At 40.2% G+C, this 25514-nt stretch overlaps 1 protein-coding gene across 1 annotated transcript in view; it reads left to right on the plus strand.

Moving 5' to 3' along the window:
• NUDT3 (nudix hydrolase 3) overlaps nt 1-18787 on the plus strand; it is a 74687-nt gene extending 55900 nt beyond the window's left edge. The window contains exons 2-5 of the mRNA XM_060231480.1: nt 3553-3663; nt 8593-8637; nt 9099-9183; nt 14531-18787. Of these exons, the coding sequence (XP_060087463.1) occupies nt 3553-3663; nt 8593-8637; nt 9099-9183; nt 14531-14703 (414 nt within the window). The 3' untranslated portion in view covers nt 14704-18787. The remainder of the gene's footprint in view (nt 1-3552; nt 3664-8592; nt 8638-9098; nt 9184-14530) is intronic.
• Nucleotides 18788-25514: the final 6727 nt, after the last annotated feature.

Genomic DNA, 25514 nt, shown 5'->3' on the forward strand with positions numbered 1-25514 from the left:
GTCTCTAAATTCCTTCCTTTAATCTTTAAGCCAGGGATGTCAAATGTGCAACCAACAGGTCTGATCCTGATCCCACAGGACTCCAATCAGGCCTGCAAGCAAGTGGCCATCCTCTGCTTCCTTCTCCCTGTCGTCTCCGTTCGGTTGCCATTTTTGTATTTCTTTGGTGTGATGCAGCCAAACAAAGCAGCCTCTGGTTCTTTCCCTCTTCCCTTCTCCCTTTTCTCCAAAGTAGGAGGAGCCACAGCCAGTGGAGGAGCTTGGCTCTGTAGCTCTGCTGTGCAGTTGAAAGAGCCTAGCCAGCTAGAGCTCTCTCAATCAAAGCTGGAGCTGTGCCAGACTCTTTTAATCAAACAGCCGAGCTACAGAGCCAAGCTCCTCAATTGACTGAGGCTCCTCCTCCCTCCTTGGAGAAGAGAGAGGGGGGAAAGGGGAAAAAGCACATTTAAAACCACAGGTATTCAAGGTAAGAGCTTTTTGCCTTTCTACCCTGTGTGTGTTTTATTAAACTCATTTTGCCAGGGCTCTCCTGGGTGCAAGTGGGTTCCCTCCACCCTCTTGATAGGGTCTTTCTCAGTAGGAAAGCAATGTGAACTATTTAGATGAGGAGTATTCACAAAGTGAATTAGGCTGACAGTGTTTGTCCAGCGCATATTTTTTTTTAAAGACGGGGGATTTTGAACCTAGGCTTTCTCAGATAGTAGGCTGATCCTGATCACTTTACATTGCTGTCTCTGCACTGCCTCATAGGGGTTGCAGTTGCTTTTCTAGGAAAGACTATAGTTTTGTAGATAAACACATAGCCCTCAGTCTGTTCCATGGTACCTTCACATGTTCTTGACCAGCACACAAAGCAGCTTACATAACAAAAGCTCACAATGCCCAGTCATTTATTTTCTCGTGGGTCCTAGGTCACAGAGCATTTACCATGAGATTTCTGTAATGACTGTCAGTAAACCAAAAGTAGGTTTGCAACTTAGATATACACCTGAACAGTATACTCAACAGTATACTACAGCACACATATTGTCTCCAGATTTTGATGCAATAATTCAGAGCAAGAGGTGGCAGTTATCAAAGTTTAAAAAATTGAGCTGTGTTTGTCTGTGCTGTATAAAGTTTATATCTCCACAACCTGGCATTACATTTTATGACACACATGGCCCGGCCTGACAAGGTCTAATTTATGTCAGATCCAGCCCTCATGAGTTCGACACCCCTCCTTGGTCAACATCCAGACCTTGAAAACATACTGTGAAATGAGGCAGAATGTTTCTTTTGTATAGAATTCACCCTCCCCTTTTGTATATTGAATCATTCAAAGCACTGTGGTTCCTTTACAAAGTTATTTTCAGAAATTTGAAAAAAACAAAAACTGTAGTTTGAACCTATGATATTAGAAAATTAACAAACTTCCATGAATGTTAAATGAAAAATCTAAAATAATTTATAGCAATTTTGTATCTTGAGATATTTTTCTGCCCTAAGTTATCAGGAACAGTTATCAGGTTGTCAGGAAGGGCTGTATCTCATGAGAGCACTTAAAATGTTTCCCTGGATCAGTGTTTTCTTGATAAACTCTTGGGGTATTTTTTATTTTGTTATGTTAAATAGACTTGGAGTAAAAAGAGCCCCAGTGGCAAAATGCAGATTTGTACCTCATGTACTTTTTTGCTTACAGAAAGCAAACTGTAAGCAGTATCTATCTGTACTTCAATTACGGTACATTGTTTGCTACTGTAAATATGACAGTGTCCTCAAGGACAAAGCAGTTCAGCCATTTCTTTGTCTTCTGCAAAAAAAGTGTACCTGGAGTTGGAAATTCATTCTTATAAACATTTAGGGTTTTAACAGATAACTGAAGTTGCATTATGAGGTGATGTATTTAATTGGGACCGCAATGAACTTATCAAAATTAGCACATTGATTTTAATGGAATAATGATATCATAAGATCAGCAAAAAACAAAACTAGAAAAACCAGCTTTGTATAAATATTTTCAAACAGGATTTATATTAACCATTAGGTGACTTTAAAATTTCTAAGTGTCATAAACATGACTAACCTTAATAAACAAGTATGGGTAGCTTCTATAAATAGGCTAGCCAGTTCCCAGGTCCTGGTGGGGGATCCCCCAGTTTTACAGGCTCTCCCTGCTGCCAGCCAGCTGGCCAGTGGAGGAAGCCCCTCCCCAGCAGCCACCATGTGCCTTTATATCTCGACAGGCTTAGAAGAAGCCTGTAAACTGCCTGTGTTTTGGACTGAGTGTGCCTTTAAATCCTGTGGTTAGTACTTGGATGGGAGATCAAGACGAAAGCTGAATGGACGGAGTGAGTAGGCAGAGCCACATAGGTCTTCCCAGTGAGTGTGTGAAGGAAGAAAAGTGAGCAGAGTCCCTCTGTTTGGAGGAAAGCTCCACCCCCGCCCCAGGCTGCTCTGCTTCTGTTTCCCTGTTAGTATGAAGAAGTTTGTTGAAATATAGCAGATGGTTACATTCAGCAGCTCCAGTGTGTAAGTTGCCCCAAAATGTGTGCGTGCAAACTGTGCTTTTTTTGACTGCTTTGTGAGAATGTGTGTGTTTACTTTTATTTAGTGGAAATACAGCCAGTTGCTGGGGAATGAGGAAAAGACTGTATCCAAGGGAAATTCACTGCTGTATTTATATTTATTTATTTTAGGGAATGGGAATGTCTCCTGGCTCCACCCCCAAAGTCTCCCTAAAATCCCCAGGTATTTTCTGAGTTGGACTTGGCAGCCTTATCTATAAACTACGTTAAATCATGACAAGTGTTTACAGAATCGAAACAAAAGTTAATCTGTCTGGAGTTTTTAATCAGCTCAGTTGAAAGAAAAGCTAACCCCTCCCCCCCAAAAAAGCCCAATGATATTTGAATCCTTAAATGCTAAAAGAAATCTATTTTTACAATTACAGTTGTTGAAGACATGGCTTGTCCAGTGCAGATTTCATGCATGTCTTTTTGAGAATGTGACATAATACTTTTTCAAAAAAGATTGTGTTGAGGAATATGGAACAAATGACTACTGTTGGTGTACTAGCTGAATCGTTGTGTTTTACTGTATTAGATGATGTAGTAAGAAAAGAAGATATAGAATATGTTTTTGCTAACTGCTGCTAAAATTGGTATACCATTTTATTAAAAACAATTTTTTTACCTTGGGAAAAATGATTTTATATGGTCATTTGAAGGTATATGAGGTTGTGAAGGCCTTCTTTATTTGGAATACTAATATTCATTTAGTATTAGGAATAATAAATTCAATGGCATAAGACCTTATGCACTGTATCCTTTTTATAAAATAACAACAATGACAATAATAAATAGGTATTTCAAGCCAAAAATTAAATATAACTTGAGATTTTTCATGTTTGCTTCATTCAGCACACTATGTAGGTAAACAGAGGATCTGAGCGCTCATAGGCGATCAGTTATTTCTCCAGTTAAACTTTTCTCACACAGCAAAGTTATATTCCCAATTTATGGCATCTAAAGTTGCACAGCCATATATAAAGTGTTTTGTTTTCATTGGTAGGTGTTGTTAGTGAGCAGTAGTCGTCATCCGGATAGATGGATTGTTCCTGGAGGTGGTATGGAGCCTGAAGAGGAGCCCAGCGTGGCTGCTGTGCGGGAAGTTTGTGAAGAGGTGAGTCACTGATTAGAGACCTGCTTGAAGTACAGTTGTTGGTATAGTTTACTAACGCCTCAGACAATGAACACAGAGGAAAAAAGTAATTGCAGTTGCCTTGTGGATTCAGCATTTATGAAAGAATGTGTAGCTCTTAATTGAGATAGAAATTGCAGTAGTGTTCTTCTTTGATGTAGCATTGTGTAGTATGAACTGTAGTACAGTTCATTCTCAAAAGTGAAGCAAGGCTGGTGCTTGGATGGGGGAGCGCCAAGGAAGCCTTTGCAGTAGAAGGCAATGGCAAACTATGTTTTATATGTTTTATTATTTTATTGTTTTAACTGCTGTAACTTGATGTATTTAAATCTAAAATTTATGTTAGATCTTATATGTTGTGAGCCGCCCTGAGCCACTTTGGTGGGAAGGGCGGGATATAAATTGAAATAAACTGAAACTGAAACTACTTCAATTTAATTACTTGCCTTGAAAGCCCTTTAGTCTAGTATCTATAATACTGGTTGTGATATGGAAAAGGGATCTTAAAACAGCAGATGAGTTCCATACATTTGCTTGTTTGTAGAAGCAGGATTAGACATGTACTTTGGGAAAGATTTAAGGCTGTTTCTTGCAGAATTTATTGCACAGATTCTAGGGCTGGTTTTACTGGAATAAACATCAGATGTGTGAGAGCTACAGGACATGAAGAAATATTACACATGTACCTTTATTAAAACTCTTAATACTTTCTTTGCATAGAAAGGTACAATATGTATATATACACTTTACAACATGACCATGCTAGAAGGACACTTAAAAACAAAGTCTGCGAATAACAGTAAGACCAGCATAGGGAAAGGTTAGAGAAGACCAGCATAGGGAAAGGTTAGGGAATTATTTTTTTACACTAGTGGAAGAAGGAAACACACATGTACCATAGGAATCACAGACCACCATTTGCATTTGTGAGGGATGGTCAGGGTTAGCTTGGGGAAGTGACCACTGGGAATTTTTCTGTCAAATTCACCCAGTACCTCAGGCACACAAACTAAAAATCCTGTCAGAAAAATAACTAAGCACCACACGTTTTCAAATTCAAAACCATAAAGTATATTTATTGATTTATGAAAGGCAAGGAGGGGAGTGAAATAATAGTTATTGGTTTGGTTAATAACAAATCAATTGGCAGGCAGGAGTTCAACTAAACAACAATCTGTATCACCAGAGATGTTAGCAGGCTGAAGTAATATAAAATCAACTGGCAGGCTTAAGATCTATGAAACTAACAGTTTCTAATCAGGCAGGCAGTGCTTCCTTAGCACTAGGATAAACTGTATTCAGAGAATGATTATAAAATAAAAAAGGGTCACACACTCTTTGTCTTTCACACAGAGGACTATCTGACTTGTGCCAGAAATATCCCCACGCAGACACTCTCTCACTAGCATGCAGGTACACTCCAGACCTTAGAGTGATACCACAGGACTCACACCTTTGAGTGCTATCTTTACAAGCCCCGCAATCCCATGTGTCTCAGTCCCATCCAGCTAGTGTCCCTGTCTATCTTCTGGGATTTCATCTCAGCCACAAGAATCTATTCTCACTCTCAGTGCCTTTGTGTGATCTTAATTGAACCAGGAGTCTGCCCTGAAGTACTAACAGTTCTCCTCAGCAGAGTCTTCAGTTTTCCTCTGCTTCCACTCAGAGTTTCCTCACACAAAAAGAGCCCTGCTTTGCCCCTTCTTCCAAATAACTTTCTTTCTCAGACAGAAACTCAAAATCAGTTCTGTCTTCAGGAACTCAGCCGACAGACTGTTCTCAGCTCCTTCCCAGTTGGTATCTTCAGCTGATCTCCTTCAGTATTCAGACTGAACTAAACTGTGAGGTGATTTTCCCCACTGCAAGCCTTCTTGCAATTGATACATATGGTATCCATGGCTGCAGCTCAGGCAATCAGAGTGAGTTGTTCCCTGCTCACCCAGGCTAACTGCTTCAGTCCCATTACAGCATCATTATGCATCTCTCTTTGCCTTGATACCAAGGTTAGTAAACACAGTTCCTACAAGAGCTATGAAACGTAAGAGGAACCCTGCACTGTCCTTTTTAATTCTGTCCCTCTTCCAGTGACTCCTTTGGCTCTTGTGCTGTCTTTCCCCACTCTAGGTCACTGGGCAAGCTCTGTGGTGGAGGAGAAGAACTTGCAAGCCTGCCTATTTCCCCCTTCTTTCCCGCTTCACACACGGTGGAAATAGTCACCTACGTATGGGTCAGTGCTCAGAGGTTGACTGAGGTCCTGATGTTAAGTATGCTTACTTGAGAATAAGCCTGCATTACATTCCTCCTTAACCTCTGGGAGTTGCACAATACGTGTGAAAAAGCCACATGTGGTTCCTAAACCACAGTTTGGCCACCTCTGTTCTAGGTTAAAAACGTATGTGCTTTGCATTCTCTCTGAAAAGCAGAGCTTTTTTTGTAGCAGGAACTCCTTTGCATAATAGGCCACACACCCCTGATGTAGCCAGTCCTCCAAGAGTTTACAGTAGGCTCTGTAAGAAGAGCTCTGGAAGCTCTTGGATAATTGGCTACATCAGAAGGGTGTAGCTTAATATGCAAAGGAGTTCCTGCTTTAAAAAAAAGCCCTGATGAAAAGAAAATACAGATTTAGATCTCAATTTTTAACATAGTGATTTTGAATTTCAACTGAGTAGTTCAGGGGTGTCCAGCTTACAGCCCATGGGCTGCAGTTGGCCTACCCAGGACTTTAATTAGGCCCTCGGATCTTTTCTCTCCCTTCCTCCCCCTCCCATCCTCACCCTTTTGAACCTCTAAGGCTACCAAAGTTCCCAGCTCCTTCTGCCTTGTCCTTGCCTGCTTCAGCAGGAAGCCCTTCTGAGCTTGCAAAGCTGCAAAGAAAATGTAGAACAGATTTTCCATTAAGGTCTCTGGGCCCAGATAGACTACTCTCAGAGTAATCTGTTTGGGCATAGAGTTGCATTTTCCTTGCAACTTTTATCTGTGTTGCAATATATTTCAATGGAGTGGAGCTCAAGTAGTTTCACTTTCCAGCATTTGTATAGCCAGTTGAAGCTGTTGCTTGCTGGAATGGTCTCCTTGCAAATAAAGCGTTGATGCTTTGTCTCTGCTGAATGGACTTGAGAACTGGTATCTAGTGGGAACCCACAGCCAAAGGGGGATATTACACTTGAGAGCACTGCCAATCTGATTAGCTGCAGGGGAGGGGGGGGGAGCTTGCAATGCCCAGCCATTTCAAGTTTTTCTAGGCTCAGAACAATTTATATTTTTAGTTTCTGCTGAGATCCTTGTGCTTTTTCACGATGTTTTATTTTTAAAATTGCATTGCCAAATCCCACTATTCCCGCACGTTTACATTTTAAACAAAATATTGCTAGAGTTTTAAGTATGTTTGTATTTTAAGCTTAAAACAATCTTTAATTGGGTTTGTCTGTAGAACAGACAATTTATATCTGTATGAAACAAGTCCCTGGCAAGGTTTCATTTCTTGGTTTCTGTTCTCTTACTGACGTTTGCATTGCTGATGTTATTACTCTGGTATTATTCTCCTTGCCTATTAACAAGTTCATGTTCAATGTAGCCCGTTATGATTTCCATAATACTAACCTCATTGTGTAGACTTGTGTATATGGCTGCTTTGATACCAGGGCCAATGGAGGGTTCAAAGTGTCCCATGATGTACTTGTGTCTCTTGTGTGTGTGGAGGGGCAATAGTGTACAAAAATGGTATTCAGTGTGTCTGGCGTGTGTTCTGGTCCTGCCTCCTTCTATTTTGCTGCTTATTTGCTTGATGCTGGCCTGAAGATGGGCAGTGTCTTGTTTTCAGTTTCCCTCTTGATGGAATTTGTACCCCTAATTCCTGTTTTTCCTCCATATGTTTTTCTCCATTGAGTTACTGGGGAGATGATTTGGAACACCTTCTGTGAATGTGTAGTTGTGTTTTCTCTTGTTGTTTGTTTTAGTGACTGTCTTGTTCTAAATAGCTGTTCCTATTTCATAACCCACCTGTACATGAGAGAAGCCCTTGTGGGGACTTTCTATGCCAACGGTGGTGTTGATATGTCTGTCCTTTCTTCCCTGTATATCCCCTATAAAAAGGTATGCATTTGCTGCAGAGATCCCAGGAACATATTAGTTATAGAACTCCTACTGGGCATGCCATAAGCCTCCCCACAGCAGAGGGTGCTTGTTCCTTCTCTTGGTCTTTTCTTTCTTCTGTCATGGGATGAGGGTGTGGGTGTTGGTTGGCTGCTTCTGTATAAGGTGGAGACAGGGGACTGTTGGAGTGCTGCTCCATGATAAATTGGTATTTCTGTGGACTCCAGTTAAGTTTCTATTTTTTAAGTTCCCTAGAGTGGTTTCTTTTCAAAATTTATTTCATCTACTGACATAGCAAAGACTTACGGATTAGCTGTGTGTCTGGACCTTAGGCTTAAGCTGTTAAATAGGCAGCTAAGACATTTTTAATATTTTTGTAATAGTGCAGTTAGAGGCAGCTTTGTTATGGGGCAAGGTGTGGCAGAGTAGGAAAGAAAATTACTACTTGTATGTGGGGTTATGTTTGACTTTTCTTACTTGGGCACTAAAAGAGGTCTAGGATCTCATTTATCAAAGAATGTTAAATTGAATATAGCATTGCTACTAGAGCTTGACTTGTTTCTTTTAGGGTTGTTATGCTTTCTATTTGATGGAGACAGTGGTAAGATGATGATTTGTAATTTAGTGCGTCCAGATTCCTAATGTGTGCACTAATGAAGTAAAACATTTTCAATTCTGCTACTTGTATTTTACATAAATTGTTGCTTGCAGTATTTTTTCCCTTCTTGTTCATAAACTGGGTAGCCTAACTGAAATAAGGAAACAGTCATTCTGTAAGTTAGGAAAATGATTTTCCCCCTTTTTTTTAAATTTTCCTAGGCTGGTGTGAAAGGGACATTAGGAAGATTAGTAGGAATTTTTGAGGTAAGTGTCAAAACAATTATCACCGTTGATCAAACATCTGTCTGTAAAATCATGCATATTATGTGATCATGATTTGAAAACTTTTAAAGCTTTCAGTGAGGTGGACAGCAAGATAATTCATCAGTTTCCCCCTCATTTATAGCCCTTCAAATGTTAGAGGACATAGAAAACAGTAGTATTTGGCAAAGGCAAAAGTACAAAGGTTTATTCTGGAAATATTGTCACATTGTCTCATGTTCTAAGCACTTTCTTAATATCCCTAAGTGACCTCGATGTGGTATTACTGTCAGTATAGCTTTGTAGAGGGAATGGTCTCGCTATTACTTAATACAGTGTACTTGCTGTTTTTTTAAAGGCAGTTTTGTGACTGCCTGTATTGCCTTAAAAAAATACTTTAATAATTTCTGCAGGCATTGTGTACCCTGCATCTCACTTTTTAATGTTGGCCTTGCTCTTTTCAGAATGAGGACAGGAAGCACAGAACATATGTTTACGTACTTATTGTCACAGAAGTGCTGGAAGACTGGGAGGACTCTGTGAATATTGGTAAGACTTGAATAGTGCAGATGCTTTAACATGAGACTAGTAGCTAAATTCCTTTCTATGCATTTGAGTTTTATGCTCTTTTTATTTCTTGGAAGTCAAAATATATTGGACTTAAGTTATTTTCATGGCATTATCTTTTTTGGGGGGGGGGGGCTCATTGTTTAGACCTAACACAACTCCTGAAGCACTTTTGGATAACTAGGACACTCTTACCAGGACACTCTTACCTCAGAACTTTCAGGGTTTTTTTAAAAAATCTAATTTTCATAATTATAGTTTAATAGTAGTGAATATTGAACAATCAAACAGTGCTAACAGTCCAGCTGTGTTGTATCAAACTGCTGGTGGTTGATTAATTCCAAGGCAGTCTTGCCTTCCAGTGTGAATCAACTTGCTTACCTTTTTAACCGGTATTTTTTTCTGTGTCAAAAAGATATGCAAATTTATTTCATATATTGAAAATCTGAAGATTGTGGCTTTTCTGAATTATGGTTTTTATTGGCCCTCTTTGCTGAACCAATCGCCCACTGCTGTCCTGACCTGAATGTTTCAATTACTCCAAAAGAGTGCATGAAATATGGATTCATATTGTCTTCCAGATCTTACTCTTGTTTTCATTTAAGGTTCTTACAGTGCTATCCTGTGCAGAATCTCTCCAGTCAAAGCCCACTGAAATAAGTGGATTTAGACTGGAGTAGCTCTGCAGAGATTGCATTGTTAAATTTTTATTCTAGTATAAAAAGTAAATCTTAAGATAAGAGTTTAGGCTCATGCTCCATAATCGTGGAAATTGTAACAGATATTTTGCACACATATTTTATAAGCAGTAAAAAAATTACTTATTTATAGTCTCTCTTTCTCACTGAGACTCAACAAAGATTACAGGATATAAACAGTAATATAAACTTACGGTGCTTGCTCACACTCCTAGGAGAGTGTCTTTTATACCAGTGCCTTGACCTTATAGTAGCTAGTGGACTGGTTAGGTATAACATGCTTACTTTTACTATAAGCCATACCTAAATAATATATGTACATACAAGTGTAACCATAACCAAATAAAATGATGTGCTAGTAGGCTGGAGCAGGAAGAGTTAATAGCTGTGACTTTATAGGTCTTTGAGGGGGCAGTGGCTGTTACTGGTATGGAGGCTAAGACAAATTGCTAAAACATTCTGGATGTACTAGAAGTACATACAGATGTGCATGATTTCATTATAAAATGATGTTTTAAAAACACATACCACACACAATCTGGAATCTTGATCAAATTTGTATTCTAACCTAGTCCTGGCTCTGTTATTTACTAGCTTTCTTCTTTTACTGGTTTTAATGTACTGTAGCAAATAGGGAGTTTATGGTTTTCCCAGCATCTCAGGGTATTCTCCAATAGATGAGTCATGGAACTACATAAGTAATATGAATGAAAAGTCATCACATCAACTTATCTTTTCCGACATTGGTAGACCAAGCATGCATAATACAGGACAAACAAGGGTGAGGCTGCAAGGATCTGAGTGTGGGGGCTGCAACATACCCTACCCATTTCCAGGAAGGGGCAATCTTAATGATTCTGGGGGCTGGGGCCCAAGGCAAACTTGAAGGTGGGGGTCTCAGAATCAGTAAGACCACTCATCTCTCATACATACTTGCACACAGGTATATCAATCACAAAACTACTTCCTGTCTGCCTTGGAGCATTATTAAAGTGGAACAAAACTCATAACAAAATTGCAGAATGAACATAACCATGCCATATAGCACTAGATGAAAAAGATTAAAACAAATACAGCAACTGAGGTGAAGCATTGGAGGGGGAACAGCATTGAAATCAAAATAACCGTGTCTCTAATCTGAGGTACTGCAGATAGATTCCTTAAGTTTGAAACACCTGTAGATTGAGACTTTCCACTACTGCTTCTGTATAAAAACAGTTTGAATGGAAACTTTCACCTCAGCTTAACTAGGAACTAGTGGGTGGTAGCTCTTTGACATATATTTCCTGCTACTGCTGTCACAGGCTAACAGGCTCTGTTCTTTTTTGGCATCTCAGGGTGTTGCTTGCTGCTTCCTATATACTAAGTTCCTTAGGATTTTAGTAGCCATAAGAACATAAGAGAAGCCATGTTGGATCAGGCCAATGGCCCATCCAGTCCAACACTCTGTGTCACACAGTGGCAAAAAATTTTATATATACACACACACTGTGGCTAATAGCCACTGATGGACCTCTGCTCCATATTTTTATCTAAACCCCTCTTGAAGGTGGCTATGCTTGTGGCCGCCACCACCTCGTGTGGCAGTGAATTCCACATGTTAATCCTTTTACCTCCTTTTATCCGTTTTAACCTGTCTGCTCAGCAATTTCATCGAATGCCCACGAGTTCTTGTATTGTGAGAAAGGGGGAAAAGTACTTCTTTCTCTACTTTCTCCATCCCATGCATTATCTTGTAAACCTCTATCATGTCACCCCGCAGTCAACGTTTCTCCAAGCTAAAGAGCCCCAAGCGTTTCAACCTTTCTTCATAGGGAAAGTGTTCCAGCCCTTTAATCATTCTAGTTGCCCTTTTCTGGACTTTCTCCAATGCTATAATATCCTTTTTGAGTTGCGGCGACCAGAACTGCAAACAGTACTCCAAATGAGACCGCACCATCAATTTATACAGGGGCATTATGATACTGGCTGATTTATTTTCAATTCCCTTCCTAATAATTCCCAGCATGGCGTTGGCCTTTTTTATTGCAAACGCACACTGTCTTAGCCAAGATGCTAAAAACCAATAAAATGAATTTTAACAGGGATAAATATAAAGTTTTGCATTTGGGTAGGAAAAATCCCATACATGGTTATAGGATGGGGGAGACTTGTCTTAGCAGTAGTATGTGTGAAAAGGATCTAGGGGTTTTAGTGGATCATACGCTGAACATGAGTCACCAGTGTGATGCGGTGGCTTTAAAGGCAAATGCAATTTTGGACTGGATCAACAGAAGTATAGTGTCCAGATCACATGAAGTGATGATATCACTTTACTCTGCTCTGGTCAGACCTCACCTGGAGTATTGTGTTCAATTTTGGGCACCACATTTTAAGAAGGATATAGACAAGCTGGAACGGGTCCAGAGGAGGGCGATGAAAATTGTGAGGGGTCTGGAGACCAAGTCCTATGAAGAAAGGTTGAAGGAGCTGGGCATGCTTAGCATAGAGAGCAGCGCTGACCCGAGCCTTTTTGGTGTCCTAGGCAGGGCAGCACAGCTCCGCCCCTGTGTCTGCCACCTACTCGCAAGTAGCCACCCGCCTGCTGCCTACTCATGAGTAGGCCACAGGCATGGGGCTACTCACGAGTAAGCTGCAGGCATGGGGCTGCTCACAAGCAGCCCCCCCCCCTCTGCTTGCCGGCCCAAAGGGAAGGCAAGTGGGAGCTGGCAGTAGTGGCAGGATGAGCGGGGGGGGGGGGAAGAAGGGTGAGCGGAATTTGGCAACCGCCTAGTTGGTGAGCCGGCCCTGCTAGAGAGGAGGCAGCTGAGAGGCGATATGATCACCATCTTCAAGTACTTGAAGAGCTGTCATATAGAGGATGGTGCAGAATTGTTTTCTGTGGCCCCAGAAGGTAGAACCAGAACCATTGAAATCAAATCAAAAGAGTTTCCGCTCAACATTAGAAAGAACTTCCTGACCGTTAGAGTGGTTCCTCAGTGGAACAGGCTTCCTCGGGAGGTGGTGGGCTCTCCTTCCTTGAAGGTTTTTAAACAGAGGTGAGATGGCCATCTGACAGCAATGAGGATCCTCTGAATTTGGGGGGAGGTATTTGTGAGCTTCCTGCATTGTGTAGGGGGTTGGACTAAATGACCCTGGAGGTCTCTTCCAACTCTATAATTCTATGTACTGTGCAACATGCACAGGAGCAAAGGCGCTTAGGCTTGAGATGGTAAATCTGTGTCTACGTCTTCTGTACAAAATGCCCTGCAGACAGAAACTTCCTTGTTAGCTAGCTTTCTCATATGAATTTTTAAAATGGAGGAACACTTAGTTAAAAGAGTTCTCACCAGCAATTTAAAATGTCATGGTCCAGATACAGGTTTTTACTACCCCAGTGAGAACTAGGCCTTAGATATGACCTGTATGCTTGTCATTGTAACATTAAAGATACATACTGGGTTGTCAAAAACGAGACAAAGAGCACAACTTGATGCCAGCCTGAATTTTTGACAACATTGATGCCTTCAGACAGTTAAACTATGTTTCTCTGTTCTACAAAGACATCTCCTTTTGACAGCATGTAGCCCTCCATACCATATTTTATATCGATACCTCAGTTTCATAAGGAATAGAATGTTTGTAGTTTAAGTAGTGAATGCCTCATACTTTAAGATAGAGCCACTTTCACAGCTCTATAACCTGAAAGTCTTTATTAAACTTTTGGTATCTGATGTATGAATACCTAGTTTTTACTGGATATTTGTCAACACAGATAAGCAACTATGACTAAAAAGCATGTGCATTATAAAAGGGTCATTATCCTGAAGCCATACAGTATAACCATAGTCATGCTGGTGGTGGTGGAAAGTACCATCAAGTCACAGCTGGCTTATGGTGACCCCATAGGGTTTTCAAGGCAGGAGACGTTTAGAGGTGGTTTGCCATTGCCTGCTTCTGTGTCATAACCCTGGTATTCCTTGGTGACCTCCCATCCAAATATGTCTTGGTGATCTCCCATCCAGGGCTGACTCTGCTTAGTTTCCAAGATCTGACAAGATTGGACTAGCCTAGGCTATCCAGGTCAAGGAGGAAGGTAAATTCCATGCTCCCAACCACCGCATCTTTTTTGCCCACTGAAATCATGCTCCTTTGGATCAGTGGACCCAGACAAACAGAGTGGAAGGCAAGCTCGGAGTCTGCAGCAGGAATGGGGGGAATAGGCAAGCAGAAAAGCAGTTCCATCAGGGGAGCTGCTGTTCTTTCAGGAACTGGCCATTTGAAAGTTTAAGGAAGAAAGCTAAATCCTTACAAAACACAATGTTTCTCACACATTCTTTCTGTGTTCTTGAAAATGGTCAAATAAGATCTTTGTTGAACCCAAAAATATTTTTTATACTAAAATTTAGTTTTGTAATTATATACCTGTATTATTGAAAGTTGGATCATTTCTTTTTAATTTTGTTGAGAAGACCTTGAATCAGTTAAACATTTCATGGCAACTGTTATTGAGTTACAAGTCAACTATTTCAGAACAGTTGTTCTTGACACAGATATACAGTCTGCCTATGTAAATTGTGAAAGGAAGAAATTGTAAAATCTTCCATTGTTTTGCTGTATTACTAACTTTTACCCCTTTTTTTTACTTGCAGGAAGGAAAAGGGAATGGTTTAAGATAGATGATGCCATAAAAGTTCTGCAGTATCACAAACCTGTGCAGGCCTCATACTTTGAAACCTTGAGGCAAGGCTGTTTGGCAAATAACGGCACTCCAGTTGTGACCACATCATTCTCAAAAGAGAGCACTATGTCTGATATCAGATGACTGAGGATGTCTTTATAAGAAAAACAGATTTTGAAAAGTAGACTGAAACTTGGATTTCCCTTACTCCTTCCCTCTTCTTGCCTCCTTCACATGCTTCCTCTGTCAAACAAGACGTGCAGCAACCTTTGGCAGAGCAAATGTTTGAGTGTTGCATTCTAGTGGAAAGTGGGGTTTTCTTGCTTTTTCTTGGATATGTATTTTGTAAAACACCTCTTGTGCATGAAGTGCCCCTTCCCTATTAACAAAAATTTAACAACCTGGGCAAGGCTGTTAGCTTCCTTTCTGCCTTGACTTCTGAAATGTTCTCTGTGTGTTGTCCCAGCCATAACCAGAACCTTTATCTTTTCAGTTAAAAGAAGGCTACAAATGCAAGATTGGTTCTTTAAGTCTTAGACTATGTACAGTAAGGTGCTGTTGAGATCTGTTTGGTCACTTTCTCAGTGCATGTGTATAAACTATTTTTTAGATGGAGAAATCTAACACTTTGATTTTTGCAGAATTTTTTTTTAAAAAAACATGGGCTTCTTCTACAAAGAAGGGCTTCATAATCTTGTTTGCCTTGTTTTTTGAAAGAAACTTTTCTTTGTGACAGTGCTAGTGACTGGGCCAGTTTGACTCCCTGCACCTACTCCCTGAACCAAATTTAGTACTTTGACACTTAGAAGAGAAGGCCAAGTTGTAATCACTTGCAAGACATCCCTGGTGCTTTGTTCTTTCTACAGTTTCAACCAATATGTCATCTTTAACATCGGACACAAGGAATTGGTCACTATCAAAGGTTTATGGCCTCAGAAACTAAATGTATTTCAGCCTCAGTAAATAGGAATCAGGGATTCAAAATGAGTTTAAAAACTAGTGAACTGGAGCATCAAGCACCAGTGCTTTCTGCTGGTCTGGAATTCTTTTCCTTCCTGCTGCATTTTGCTGATGTCTCTTCTTGTCCACATGCCTTACACTGTACTGAACTGGATATTGTAATTTGTGCTAAAGCATTGGATTGTACTTTCTGAGTGTCATTGCATGGACCTTGATGAGATGGTCACAGGGTGTCCCTGAAAAGAAGTTCCAAGGGTAAACTTCAGGTGTTCAGTCTCCTTTGTCTTGTAGCATTGAAGCACTTGTTATTGCACCATGGAGCATGCTCAGAATGGTAAAAATTTGCCCCACGGTGGCAAAGGTACAACTGGCTCTCAAGCAGAAATGTTGGTGTGGGAGAACTGTCATTTAATAGGATAGTTAACCTGATGCATTGGCACATGTCAGATTTTTGTTTCTATTGATGTATGTTTCATGCTGTCTTGATTTGCCAACAGTGTTGTTTAGTTGGGAGACTTTGGAAAAGGTTGGGGGTGGGAGTTGGGTTGGGTGGGCTGGGGAAGGTTGGGGTGGGGCATTAGTTAATCCCTGGCTTGGGACAGGACCTAGTTGCTATATTTGGTGACTTCTTCTTTGTCAGAATATAGCCAAGATGTGAAATTAAATCTGCAGTACTCTTATTTAACTAATCATTCTCTTCTCATTACATACTTAACAGAGTGCATGCATGCACACAAATCTGAAATGGTCATGCAGCCTAAAGTAATGTAAATTAGTATACTTTCTGCTTTGGGAAGGAGCTTGAAATTTCAGATCAAATTTTATTATTTTTATTTCAATTCTGTGCTTTCAGAGTATGGGATAGCATTCCAAAGTGTGGGATCACAAAGACAAAAGTGATCATTATCGCCAAAAACTCTACACAGGAAAAGACTGAGAGGTATTATTAAAGAAGTGGCTTAAACCTGAACATCCAGAATGGAATCCTAAATTATGCTATGCCACTTCAGTGCCCTTCACCTTAAAAATCAAACAATAAACAGTTGACTCAAAGGGCTTGACTGGTGTCTTCAAGTGTACAGTATGATTTCTCTTAACCTATATGTGGCACTTTCCAATATAGAAACTGTTGCCTTCAGCTAAGAGGGTTTTATGTCTCACTAAATAGATTAGAACATGAAAGATTGTCTGAATGACTTCTGAAAGGGTGACTGCAGTTTTAATATCTACAGCATGCACAGACTTTTTAAACTCTAAAATGTTTTTATAGGGCTGTTAAACTGACAATTTAGGATAGAATATTGTTAATAATTTGCTAACATCTTTTTTGTTGGGTCAGGAAAAATAAATTGTGCCAAGAAAGTAGTGTAATGTGGGATGAACTGATGCTGTTTATGCAACTGCATTGACTAGCTGCTTGCTTCTTAACTGGAAAGAGAAGATGTAGCTCCTCTGGTGGAAACAATTTGGAATCTTCAGCAACTGTGTATTCTAACTCAGTCCTCATTCCTGTGGTTTACTAAATCTCACCTTTTCGCTTGCTTCTACTGCACGGTAGAGTCCACAGTTTTCCCGCTATCTCAGGGTATTCTCTAATAAATGAGTCATGGAACTGCTTAAGAAATATCAATGAAAAATCACCACATCAACTCCTTACCAAAACATGTTTGCTTATACTGGAACTTCCTACATTGATAGAGCATACATCTGATACCATACAAGCAACTGATATTTTGAGTTGAATACAATCCAGTGTTAAGTATCTAAAGTGACCCTCAGTTTGAAATTTTAAGGGATTGTATATTTTCAGTTAATGCCTAATTTTATGATAAAATGCAGCCACCTTCAGACCATACATGTAAAACATGCCTGGACTTACATATTGACATCAGAGCAAATGTGCTTGGAAGATTCTTTCTCAACAATAAGCCTTAGATTCTGAAGACTACATATGACCCTATGCCTCTCTAGTGCATCCCATGGACTCTTAAGAACCCTAGCTTTCATTTTTATAGGTACATATTTAATCCACTGCAGTAGCAGAGAAGTGGTTGAATAATAAAATTGCTGACCTTGTGGACTTCCTGTTTTAGACAGATGCTAGAACAGCATGAGCAGTGTTACAGATTTGTTGGTGTATATTTACAAATGATTTCTTACAAGAATAGATTTGATGCCAATGCTTACTACATTACTGACCTCATTTAGAAAAGGTCTAAGTGGGTATTTGCATTGTGCATACCATGTCTACTTAAATCAGGGTTGACAGTGCTGCTTAAAACTATTTTTGGCAGTGAGTCTTCACATAGCTGCTGCATAACCTAAGTGAGTCTGAAACATTAGTAGTGCTGTGAGTGAGTGCACAACCTGTGCTACATTTGTTCAGCATAGGATGGAAGAATGAAGCCCACTTCAGGCTTTCAGCAGTAATATCTGTCACCTTGTCTACAATGCAATAGTGATTTTTAATATCACTTCTGTGTTTGTGTCATAGATTAGAAAGCCTGTGGTATAAAATTAATAGCATATGCTGGAGTCTCTTGACGTAGCTGTTAATCTTTTTGGGCTTAGCCTTGATTTAGCTCTTGTTAGAATTTCTGACAATGGGAAAAATCATCATTGTATGAAGAGCTTAGCCTAAAATTTAGTCACATTTTTAGATGTAGCATAGCTGCTTTTCTTCCAAAACATATTTGTTGTTAGCCATACTTGTGTATCTGTTCCCTCGATCTATCTTTGCTTTTTCAAAAGGCCCTTCTTTGTTTCCTGGTTTTTAAAATCAGCCAATAAGAAAGTGAAGTGCCACACTATCTTTGTAGTGGTTATATGAGAACGTATAAGTGGGAAAGTGTAGAAATGTCTGCTGTGATATTTTAATGGAAGTGAGAAAATTGCTTAATTTCTGCTAGATAGATAACTGATTCTGAGATCAGGTTCCTGAAAATTAAGTTTGCTTACAGTATGGGAATTGGAATATGTACTAATGGAAATTTCAGGAACATTTGTGTAGTGGTGTCTCTGCAACTGATTTTTCTAATGTTAAAAGTGTGACTTTTCCTGAAAGGGGCTATCTGTTTTAATCAATGATTGTGCATATTTTCTAATGCTTTGCCAAGTTTTGTTCACCTGTTAATACCTGTACCCAGCTACTGGGTGCTGTGCTTAAAAGAAAAAGAGAGAGAGAGAGAAGTGTTATGTGTCTACTTTACACTGGAAGGGTATGTATGTATGTTCTAATTCCTATAATAAAGAAGCTGCTTTGAGTACAGTTTGCTACATCTTATAACAACAATTTTATCAGAGCTGTTAGTTTTTTCAATATGCTTGTTTGATAATGAGTGCTGAAATATTCCTGTCCTGTATGGTTTCTCCCCCTTCAGAGCTAGTCATCAGAGAAATTACAAAAAAGAAGATAGTTTCAGAGGGTAGCCATGTTGGTCTGCAGTGGTATCTGACAAAGGGAACTTTGACTCTTAAAAGCTCATGTGCCAAAAATCCGGTTGGTCTCTAAGGCGCTATTGGCCTTGAATCTAGCTGTACAAAAAAGAAACAAGTTTCACATTCTTGAAATGCTCACTCCACTCTGGTAGTTTTAACAAGCATAGAAACATGAATAAAATGCAGGTGTGGCTAGTCTTGTGAATGTAAAACCCTTGAAACGCCAGTCCTGGCTTCTCACTCCCTGGACAGAATGGACTATACAGTGTAAGTGAGCTAATGCTTTTTGGTTTTCTTAATGAAATGGGCATGCATTTTTACTTCGGCATATTTATGGTGAGTTTGCCTTTCTGAGGCACTGAAAAAGACTATCATTCTACATATGTAAAGATTATGAAGCCAAATTTAAGGAAAATCTGGTGGTATATGAATATAGCCATACTTCATTAGAATACATTATATAGACCCTTCATGACATTTTATTATATTTCCTATTTGTGGAAGGTTTTTTTCCTGTTGCTTTTATGAAAGTTCTATAGAAACTAAGTTTAACAATATTAGGAAACAGTTATGAAAAAATGCATCACATGTATTTACAAGCCCATAAAAAGGTCATGTAATTTGTACAGTGCCAGCATGGAATGGGAACTATTCAAGTATTCTGGTCAGCAATCCAGTATACTGTGCTAAAGGAGCTCTAAAAAAAAAAAAAGAACTTCAACTGTCTACAAAATCATTTAAATATAAACCCAGGGTGTATGGGAAATATCAGAGAAGCTGTTCTTCTTCAAGGGTTCTGTTAACTTGTGTCACTGGGAATTTGCACTTGCATTTATTTACCAAGCAAGTGTAATTATTCTTGCTGATGTTGTAACTGTACAAAATTAACTGGAGACATGATTTTACCTGTTCTAAAAACATCAAAACATGGGGAAAGCACTGACTGACTGAAGTCTTTTGGTTTCGAATATGTGAATTATTAGTTTTTTACCACTGTTTTTGTTTTATAAGAATTTTCTTTCAACCGTTCCTATGCCTCCTTTATGCCTGGAAATCTTATACAGTGGGGAAAAACTTAACAGGCACACTGTGTGATAAACAGGACACCACATGCTGTTGAAGATAGTATTTATAATTTGAGTTCTCTCAGGAAAGCTGTTGTCAGTTATAGCGAGTGTAGTTAAGGTCAACAAGCTGTCTTTCCTCTTAGTGGGGTGCTGGCTGCCAAAGAAACTGCTATAATGAAAATCTACAGTCAATCTAGGCTTTTGGTCTCCAGAATGTGTATTTGCACTGCTGAGTCAAAGGCTGCCTTTAAATTTGTAATATCGCACAGAGCCTTTTAAAACCATGTGTATACTTAAAGCTTTTTGTTTTTGTTAAACCAGCTGGCTACCATCCTATTTTCTAATCAACTCAAACTGCAAATTCACCCATTTCCTCTTTAGAAGCAGGCTACAAGCTATTTCTCAACCAACTGAGCATCAAAGAAATGCAGTTTGCTTGTCTGTAACTGTGTTTTCTGAAGAGTCTATTATGCTACTTTTCATCCACATATTGCATTTAAGAACATAAGAGAAGCCATGTTAGATCAGGCCAATGGCCCATCCAGTCCAACACTCTGTCACACACAGTGGCCAAAAAAAAATTATATACACACATATACGTGCTGTGGCTAATGGACTGAGGACCTCTGCTCCATATTTTTATCTAACCCCCTCTTGAAGGTGGCTATGCTTGTGGCCGCCACCACCTCCTGCGGCAGTGAATTCCACATGTTAATCACCCTTTGGGTGAAGAAGTACTTCCTTTTATCCATTTTAACCTGTCTGCTCAGCAATTTCATCGAATGCCCACGAGTTCTTGTATTGTGAGAAAGGGAGAAAAGTATTTCTTTCTCTACTTTCTCCATTCTATGCATTATCTTGTAAACCTCTATCATGTCACCCCGCAGTCGATGTTTCTCCAAGCTAAAGAGCCCCAAGCGTTTCAACCTTTCTTCATAGGGAAAGTGTTCCAGCCTTTTAATCAAGCCCTTTACTTGAAAGGAAGATCACCCTGAAAGTAAGATGACCCTGCCCACAAGTTATATATACACACAATTATACTGGACATAACTGTATCTTGTATGTAAATGTAAGACAACCCCCTCTTCAGGTGTACCTGGGGGTGTGTGGAATTGGTTTTGCATTTGTGTAAATCTTCATTCTTCAAACACAGCAGGACCAGAAGTAACCATTTGAAATAACAGATCTTATCAAATTTTTGTTTCCTGTGGCCCATCCTGGAACTGTGCACATCAAGAAGGGGGTGGGAATGATGAATCAGTGCAGACTAAAAGCTGCTTTAACTAGTAATGAACCCAAGAACATGTTGACAATTCCAAGCAAGCAGCTTGTATTTTCCTGGCTCATGGCTTTTACTACCAAATCCATATTTAAAAACTTTTTGTGTATGTTTTTGTAACTATGAGAATCTTCTCAAATTTTTGTTTTACTTTCTAGGAAATTTTGGCATTTAGTCTTTCATAGATACTTCTGTAATGCAAACAGACATTCAAGAAATCTTTGTGTAATTCGACTAACCTCAGCATTAACATGTCAACCACAGCAAAATTCTAGAGGGATTTTAGTAAGACAATTGCCCACTGTGAAACTAGAGACTACTGAAACTGCTTAAGGCTTGTTAGTTTGACATGATCTGCTATACCAGGGGTCTCCAACCCCTGGTTCATGGACTGGTACCGGCCCATGGCCTTTTAGCAACTGGGCCATGAGTTGTATAATTATCTCATTATATATCACAATGTAGTAATAATAATAATATGTTGGATTTATATCCTGCCCTCCGCTCTGAATCTCAGAGCAGTTCACAATCTCTTTTACCTTCCTCCCCCACAACAGACACCCTGTGAGGTGGGTGGGGCTGAGAGGGCTCCCGCAGCAGCTGCCCTTTCAAGGACAACTCCTGCGAGAGCTATGACTGACCCAAGGCCATTCCAGCAGCTGCAAGTGGAGGAGTGGAAAATCAAATCCAGTTCTCCCAGATAAAAAATCCACACACTTAACCACCACACCAAAAAAAAGTGCACAATTGTATAATCCCAAAACCATCCCACCACCCCCGGTCCGTGGAAAAATTGTCTTCCACAAAACTGGTCCCTGGTGCCAAAAAGGTTGGTGACCACTGTGCTATACTAACCTGGCACTTTTATTTGACTCCCTTAAGAAGCTGTAGAGTAATTCACAAGGAGCTTCACATTTTTTGTCAGTTCCAGCCCCATTCTGCTTCATTTAGTCCCTAATTTCCAAATCCATTTTTGTGCCTTTAGTTTTTGCTTCAGGTTTTTTTTTTTTGCCTAGGGTTTTTTCCAGTTATTTTGAGACCACTTTTGCCCTGATCTTTTTCTGGAAGCTGATTTTGAATCTCCCTTTTTCCTCATTATAATGTTACTGATGGGTTTTCTTTGTCCTGCATACTCCACTCACCTCCAGCCCAGTTTTTGATCATTGGACTGTCATGGTCAAACCACTCTCTCCCCTCCTTCCCCAACCTGAAGATGAGTGGTTTCCTTTCCTTTTAAAAAATGGTACTAAAATATTGATATATTGGTAGAATGTGGTAACAATAGCCTTAGCAGGTTATCTGAATTCCCAGCTTTCATCTAGCCCTTCCCTCACAAAGTTATAAGGAAAAAGGCCTACAGAAAGGAAGAATATAAACTGACCCCACGACTCTGTAAATGAGAGGGAAGACAGACATGCGGAAGAACCATGCGCAAACTGATTCCAGTGCTTGTGGATCAACTGTCAAGAAAATCAGGAGTAAGTCAAGTGTGCAGAAAAGCCCTGTGTCTCTTACCAAATCTTTGAAGCAGCTGTATGAAACCGGTGCAGAAAAGTTGACTTACAAATTTTTGTGTATCTATCTTATTTATGGTTTTGTGTGACCTAAGATGGAGGATGTGATAATAAAGTGCTTGAGGACCATTCTGCCAAATGTCAGCTGTGGGCCCTTTCACATGGAATCTTTTAAGTTCTTTTACATGCATACATGGTTTTCTGAATAAGGAGGGACTGAATTCTGTAGGCTGCAGCAGGTGAATTGTACCAACCACTTCTTTTATTTTTAAATATTACACTGTTACCTTTGAGAAACAGAACTGCAAAATGGGGAAGGTCACTTGAGTAGAACACAGTGGTACTATAAAGTTTAATAATATGTCAAGTGGCAGCTGGTGGCAGTCAAAAATGAAACCATTAAGCTCTTGTTACCATATGATGATGTGTTGATTAAAAGAAACTTGAGTAGTGCCCTTTACATGGGAGAAGAAATTATCATTCCTGTGTTTGTTTCACGCTGACAAGTAAATATTACTGCCCAGGATTTTTTTTTGTAGAAAAAGCCCAGCAGGAGCTCATTTACATGTTAGGCCACACCTCCTGATGTGAAACCAGCTGGGGCTGCATTCCTGTGCATTCATGCGCAAAAAAAGCCCTGATACCCATACACAATTTGACAATTGCCTTCTAAAGAGAATGACTTTTTAAAAATTCTCTCCTTTTTTCTTTAAAGGTCTCTCATCCGCCTCCCCCTCCGCAATCCCAGTTTTGGTATACAAAACTGGGCAGCGGTGTCAGCTTTAACAGCTTCTTTCCTTCCACACACAGCCCCAATCTGCAATGACTGTAGTCTTGTATCTAAGCAGATCTTTTTTTCACATAGGTCTCATTCCCTGATGCCATGCCACTCAGAACTGTGTTCCTGTGCATTCCTACTAAAAAAAAACCCTGTTACTGCCTAAAACAAGATAGGAACACCTTCTTCTAGTCTTTGCAAGAAGAATTCCGTTCCAGCTGTACATTCACTCTGAATGCTGTCTAATTAATTTGACACTCAAGGGTATTAGGTTTTACATGTGGAATTTTATCAATTTAGCCATCTGAATTTTTTTTATATTATATAAAATGAAGTCAGATGTATATAATGTGTATGTTTGGGTATGTTTATGTGCTACCATTTTGATCATCTTAGTACAAAAACATTTCATCAACTCTTAAAAGAATATGGGTTAATACTATATTTTGCTATAACATGGACATGCATATGCACTTTGTTTCAACTGCAGTTTCTGTCGCATTTCTCTTCCTTTACCATGTGCAGACTGAACTGGGAAACAATTGTGATCAGAGCAGATTTCTGTAAAATAATTACGTGGGTGCTGAGTATTGGGTACTGAGGTTATCTTTTTAGATCCATTTACCCTATGACTTGCCTATTTTATTGACCACTTTTGGTACTGACAGAAGTGCAACTTTGAGGAAAGGTTTGGGAACTGGAAACAGCATTATTACAGAAAAAAGCAATAAATGGTCTGTGTGGAGAAACGCCATTTTAGTCGGTGGTGGTGCTTCATTTGGCAGGGGTCAGTAAATCCCTCAGCAGGCTTTGTAGCCTTCCCCTCACTCCCCCCCTCCCTTCCAGAGCCAAACCAACAACACTAGGGGGAAAATCTCCTAGAGAGGCAGGAAGTGCTTTTGTTCTTGGCATGTGTGTTAGCAGGAAGAGAAGGGCAGTTAGAAGCCAGCGCTCGAGCAAGCATGTGGTGAGCAATGGAGGCCCCTGCCTGGGAGGCCCCAGGCAGGCAGACTAAGTAATTCACAAGACAGGGCAAGTGTAGATCAGGGCCAGCAGAATGCGTTTATAATCAACTTTTCTTTATTATGCTGTTTGCTGTGTTGTGCGGTGCTGTGCTAATTTTTTAAACGCAACTGTTTTTGGTTTGTTTTTCTTCCCCTATCTGTTTCTCTTTTTGAATAAATATATATTTTACTGTTTAAATGCTGGCAGTCAAACTCTGTACCACATAGATCCCCAGACCGCTTTAGACCACGCTGTGTTGAGAAGGGGGCCCCGGGGAAGGGGAAGGCATGCAGTTGAATAAGGTGCCAATCCTCCAGGGGTGCCCCAAAGAAGCGCTGAGGTCTCTGTGAAACCCAAGTGCAGGGTGGCAGAGGACCTGGAGGCCTGGCCTCATAGCGGGAGAGGGGGATTGGGAGTCCTGTTCCTCTCAATCTGAACCCCGGGACTGAGCAGGTGGTGGCAGCGCGCCCAAGGGGCAGGAGGAGAAATAGCTCCCTCCAGGAGTTGGCGACTCAATAGGGAGCTGACGGGACCGGGCCTGAAGGCAGAATCGGGCCGGTTCCGTCACACTTGGCGGCAGCGGTGGGATAAGAACAAACAGAGAACTTGATTGGCCAGGCATTTTTGTTTGTTGATACGTGCAAGCACCCAGAGCGGTTTTGTTTTATTTTCGGGTCAACTGGAATAGGGAAAGTTCAGTTTAGTTAGGATGGAGCGTGCTAAGATGCGGGAAATCCTGAAGATGACAAAGCCACAGCTCCAGGAAGAGTGTGCAAAGCACAAGCTGGAGTGTGACAACATGACTGTAGTAGATATGAAAGACCTCCTTTTGGAGTATCATCAGCATGCAGGGGCACCTGCAAAAGTGCCCCCTACCCAGTCAGAAGCAATTTTGCGGCTACAGATGGAACTGG

Source organism: Heteronotia binoei, chromosome 2, assembly GCF_032191835.1.
Source record: "Heteronotia binoei isolate CCM8104 ecotype False Entrance Well chromosome 2, APGP_CSIRO_Hbin_v1, whole genome shotgun sequence".
NCBI classification, from domain to species: Eukaryota; Metazoa; Chordata; class Lepidosauria; order Squamata; family Gekkonidae; genus Heteronotia; species Heteronotia binoei.